At 40.2% G+C, this 5,548-nt stretch overlaps 1 protein-coding gene across 4 annotated transcripts in view; it reads left to right on the top strand.

The window, feature by feature from the left end:
- The first annotated feature begins 4,496 nt into the window (after positions 1-4,496).
- fam131b (family with sequence similarity 131 member B) overlaps positions 4,497-5,548 on the top strand; it is a 37,661-nt gene continuing 36,609 nt past the window's right edge. For 3 of the 4 annotated variants that reach the window (XM_015370792.1, XM_015370789.1, XM_015370788.1), the window contains exons 1-2: positions 4,497-4,726; positions 4,856-5,136. In XM_015370792.1, coding sequence (XP_015226278.1) covers positions 5,109-5,136 — 28 coding nt within the window. In that variant the 5' untranslated portion in view covers positions 4,497-4,726; positions 4,856-5,108. The remainder of the gene's footprint in view (positions 4,727-4,855; positions 5,137-5,548) is intronic. The other variant, XM_015370791.1, reaches the window with a different exon arrangement.

The raw sequence follows: 5,548 nt of genomic DNA, 5'->3' as shown, positions 1-5,548 counted from the left end.
AGATAGATAGATAGATAGATAGATAGATAGATAGATAGATAGATAGATAGACACTTCAACTATTTGATGTATGACACTAATAATGCTCCCCATGAGAACAGATGAAATAGAACACACAAACATTTATTTAAGATGACAAAAGAGGTTTGCAGAGGGTGCGTCTGAACTGGAAAAAAATAACAGGATTTAGGGGCACTGTGATTACGAAACAGAACTGAACCCAGAATATGAATAAAGGTACAATAAAATACCCATATAGATTAGACAGTTTCTGCTAGAGAAAGTTCAGAAACCGTTGTGTAATTCCAAATTTCTGGGGACCTGTGGATGCATCAACAGACAGAGCAAATGAGGAGTGTTCTCTGATTATGGATGCATGCAAAGAAAACCCACAGTATTCACCAGCTTCAGAGCCAGAGGGGGAAAGCTGTTGCACGATATATTGCCGTTCTGCTTTGGATGCCTTGTTTCCTCTTACCAGAAGCTAGCAGAGACAGAGTAGTAAATGGTGACGGTGGGTAGGATCTCTAACAATATTATGTGTGCTCTGTTCAACACACAACTTAGGGCACAACCTTGAACTACAGCAGAGATGCAAATTTCCAGAAATATTCCGTAGTCTTTATAATCTAAACTATAACAACAATGGTGTTTTTAAATTATTTTTTTCTATCCGAATGCATTTATTGCCCATATTATGAGTGCATCATTGGTTGATTATTATTCTTGTTTACATGTTAAAAATAACACATTTTAATGATAAAGACAAAAGAGAACCTCACATGACAATAAGAGTTCCATCAGATGTATTCAGCCCAATCCAAGGTATGTAATTGTTTGTAGAAGAAATCCCCTGATTAGGGTTCCAGTAGTTTGGACATGATCCTCCATATAAACTGGCAAAGGAAGAATAAGTAAACATTTTAGGAGCTAGCCTTAAGGCCTTACTTACAATATCTAACCTTGAGAATATAAATACAATCATAAGGTTGTAATGTGGGAACATATGAAAATGTTAAATGGGTATTTAACTATTCTTCATAGGAGATATAAAAGAGCATTTGTCACCACATTTGGGTGAAATGACCTTAATGCCTTAGAGACCATCTCACACTGATAGAGTCACATTAACTAGGAGGTGAATGAGGAAATAAAGTTTTATAGTGAAGCAGGGGTTAAAAACAATTGTTAGCTTGCACCTATCAGTGAAGTCTTTGAATATTTTTTTCCCAAATCAAAAATGTGAATAAAGCAGCAGCCATCCCCTGTGTCCCCCTGTTCTGAGCTATAGTCATATCAGTCAAGTTGCATATTCAGCTTAACCCAAAAATCGTGCCCCCTATTATGTTTTTTTATCTCCATCCCCTGACTCTCCCTTTATCCGTTTGTTCCCTCCATCCATTCTGGAGTGCTAATTTATGTCACACACCTCTCCTGCCACATGACTTCACTGTTCGCTGCATTCCTTCCAATCATTTCACCCCCCCCACACCCCAGTCTGCCCACGTCTTCTGCTCATCCTCCCATCTGTGCTGATCTTTCTCCTCTCCCTTGTCTCTGTCAACATCAATCAACAATGATGACAGCCTTGACCACACATGCACCACTACTGTTCTCTCTATTCTACTGTGGAACTCAGAAGGAGTTTTTGATTAAAAGTCCTCGTTATAGAGATGTAACAAATAAAAGCATTATGAACAATTTATAAAGTTATATGTACATTGATGGATGGATAGACAGACAGACAGACAGACAGACAGACAGACAGACAGACAGACAGACAGACAGATGGATAGATGGTTCAATTTAATAGAAGTAAATTAGCACTCAACATACTGACATAGCAATATTTGCTTACAGTATCTTAAACCACTGTGATTGTGAGGACATTTCTTTTGCAGCCATCTTTAGAACCAGACCCACATATTTTCCTCAGATTTAGTTCTGAACTCTGGCTCAGCCATTCAAATATATTCATTTTACTCTTATGGAGTATTTTTGTTTGTTGTATATTTCGACATTTGTGTGGCATCACCATGATGCAGGAAAACTAAAATCAATCTCCAAACTACGTTGTGCAGAAGAGGACCAACAACACTAACTGATACCTGGTTCCTGTGTAGCCTTAACAAACCTCAGATCTGAAGAAAAATGATCCCAGAGGATGAAGCTGCCACCGGCCTACTTTAAGGTTTAATAACAACGGGTAACAGAAGCAAAAATCCAAAAACATAAAACCTCAGAATCCACAAAAATAGAGAACCAGGAATACTTATAACAAGGGGGCAAAGAAATAACAACAAACCAGCAAAGAGAGAGGCCAAACAAGAAATATCTAAGAACTAAAATGCAATAAAAAATAACCATAACACGAGAATGGAAATAAGACCAATGAAAACTCAGAGATAAAACTTGAAATGAACCAAAACCATGACATTGAGTTTGGTTCTTTTACATAAAGATATGTCTTTTGGGGAATTTGGGAGATTATAGTTATGCATCAGTTTTTGCTTTGTTAGAAAATATTTCTGTCAAATAATACATCTTCGCAGTTTAAGCTTATCATTAACAGAAGAAATTAATGGAATGTGGTATAAACTAAAAAAACAGAAAGGTTCAGTCCGCAGGCAGAAACCAGCAATAGTTCAAAAGTCAGGTCAGGCAAAGAGATCAGAACAGGAAGAGGCAGGGACTTAATGTTCCCTATACAAAACGGGTCAGGATCAGGCAATCAGAACACAATCAAGTACGCTAGAGAACTCTCATCAAAGGCTCTATTAATCTGGCACTGATGACAGGGAGCAAGCTGTTTAAATAGAAACTAGAGCAGGTGACACAGATGAACCGTGATGAGAAACTGGGTGGAGCTGGACAGGTGAAAGAAAAGAACCATTAAGTCAGTCAGCAGTGCCAAGATAATGGCAATATCAGATATTGGCCAAAATTTGAGTATGTAGCATGAACTTAATTTTTTGTGTCTCATGACTGAGTAAAATTAAATTGCTAGGATTTTTTTTTTGTACTCTTTGCTGGACCCCACCTAACCCACCTTTGTATTACAAGATCATTTGTAACCCCTCTGCAAAATGTGGCTTCAGTTAAATAAGGCAGATTAGAAAACATCAACTATATCATTTTAGCTTGGTTGGGCTGTTTACTGTAAGTCATTGCAGATTTTATCTTAATAAGCATTTTTCTTCTTATGAATGGTTCTTTCTCTTGAATTTGCGTAGTCACAGTTTTAGGTTTGACTGTGACTAAATCATATAAAACATTTGGTTGATATTTGATATGGTTCATTAAAAAAATTATGGCAAGTCCCACATTCCAACAGTAATAAAGGGTTTCCTAAAGTAAGAACAAAGATCGGGTAGCTGAAGAGTTATCCTTGCAATTTCCATGCAATTAAGAGGATGGAGGATGTTTCATGGTACTTTTCAGGTGGATATTGAAGCTAAGTGATATGTAGTCTTCTCTTACTTATATTTTGATAATGTGGTGACACAGGAAGGTGATGTTATATACTTTTAGAGTGAAGTTGAGGATGATGAAAAGAGCTCCAGGTAAATACCTAGAAGGGAAAGGTGAAAGATCAGACTGAGGGCAGACAGGGGAATTAGTGGAGAGCTCTGTTAGTGGCTCTTTCTTTTAACTCTCTGAGGTAGATGAATGGAAGCCTCTCCAGACTCAGTCTTTTGTCAAAAACGAGGAACAGGTGAATCCAGTAACTCTGCTTTCAATATCAGTTTCTAGAGGAGCCTTGTAATGTGGTCGGTTTCCCAGACTGGAACTGAAAATTTCAGGTGTTTGAATTGGATTTGTATTAAAGAGATCAACAGGGCGACTAAGCAGCATGCAACAACTTTAAGGGAGGAAACAGGATGAGACCAACTTACAAAAGAAAGGAAGCCGACAAAATAAAGACTTCAGAATGTTTGATACCAAGCAGGTTAATAAATTAACTTTTTTCCTTTTAGCATAACAATATTTGTGACATTTAGACAAGAGACAGATTTAATTTTCACAGCCAGGGTATGGTCTGCCCATTTCTCACAGTCCAGATTGTGCCTGTAGCTTTAGGGGCCGTAGAAGCCTCATAAACAGCTCCCACTAATTTGTAATCATCAAGGGAGAAGAGGGACGACCAGAAAGATAAGAAAAGGGCTGATAATGGACAAGTGTAGCTGTGGTTTTCTTTGAGATAGGTCAAGCAAAGAGGGAAGGGAAGCAGAAGAAAAGAGATGAAGAGATTCCACAAAGTCAGAGCCAGGTGCAGAGATGACTCAGATGCCAATAACAGACTCTGCATCAGTCTGACTGTAAATGAGAATCCTATGCTATGTTGTTTTTTTATATAGGCTTCAGTGCTTGTGGTATGCATGCAGTTTTTTGAGTGGGGATGTAGGAAACAGGGAGGGGGGGATCTAGAGAGAGAGAGGGGTGGAGTGGGTAGAGACAGCCGCTGCGGCGCATTGTGAGGCTGAGCGCACGCAGGAGAGGGAGACGGAGAGAGAATCCCCCATTTTAGCTCAACAATATTACAGCAGTGCAGCGATATCTACAACAATGGCAGTCTGGCACTCTCAGCACAGTGCTATTGATCCAAGCAGTGGAAACCCAATACATCACCCTCTCTGATATATTTATTTATTTATTTTTTGCAAGTAGTTCTCAGATGAAATTGAAGAACTGCAGAAATTATAACTGAACACGCTTTGTGGTGCAGGTAAGAAACTATTGGTGGTGATGATGGCAAACATTTGAAGAAACAAAAATCTCCAACGACATCTGTGTTTTAAATGATCTTGATGAATGTCTTGCATCCTTAATTTAATCCCAATCTGCTTCCCCTCAGGCACACTGACTTACTAACCGGATCTCTTCTAAGACACCGCACTGGAGATTGAGAGCACAAGTGAGGGAGAGAGCGATCGAGCAAGCGCAAGAGAGGGGGATAGGACAGCAGTGTAAAAAAAGAGGAAAAACAGGAGGAGGAAGAAGAAGAAGAAGCAGAGAGAAGGAGAGAGTCACAGGAGGAAGGAGGAGGAGAATGTTCGGCGTCTGGGTAACACTTCCACGCTTGTGTCCAGGGCCTTTGTGAATACACCATGGGATGCATCGGCTCCAGGAGACTGAGTAAGCAGCACCGCTCTGCTTTCCCCTCTCTTACTGCGGGATGGAAAAGAGGGGGTGGCCGGGGTGATGATGGGGAGGAGGAGTAGAGACAGAAGGGGGTCCTGCAGGAGCATGCAGGGGGTTCTGCGTGCCTTTTTTATGGCTGGTGTGTGTGCATGTGTGTGTGTGAGAGAGAAAGAAAGCAGCATGTTTTGGAAAGCTGTGCTTATAGAAGCGGTGCACATAGGATAGTGGCAGTGTGTCAGTGGCGATATTTATAAAAATCTGTCTATGGGTGTGTGCGTGTATGTTTGTGTGCATGTATGTGTGGGGGTGCATCCCCGCACCTCCCTCCTCCCCGCCCGCCTTACTCAACCCTTGATTTATGATGCTGTTTGGCAGTGTATATATGTATGTGTGTGTGTGTGTGTGT

The sequence above is a fragment of the Cyprinodon variegatus genome, unplaced genomic scaffold, assembly GCF_000732505.1.
Source record: "Cyprinodon variegatus isolate N-32 unplaced genomic scaffold, C_variegatus-1.0 Scaffold48, whole genome shotgun sequence".
Lineage (NCBI taxonomy): Eukaryota > Metazoa > Chordata > Actinopteri > Cyprinodontiformes > Cyprinodontidae > Cyprinodon > Cyprinodon variegatus.
The sequence above is the reverse complement of the archived record's forward strand: the minus strand, read 5'-3'. Positions and strand labels throughout refer to the sequence as shown.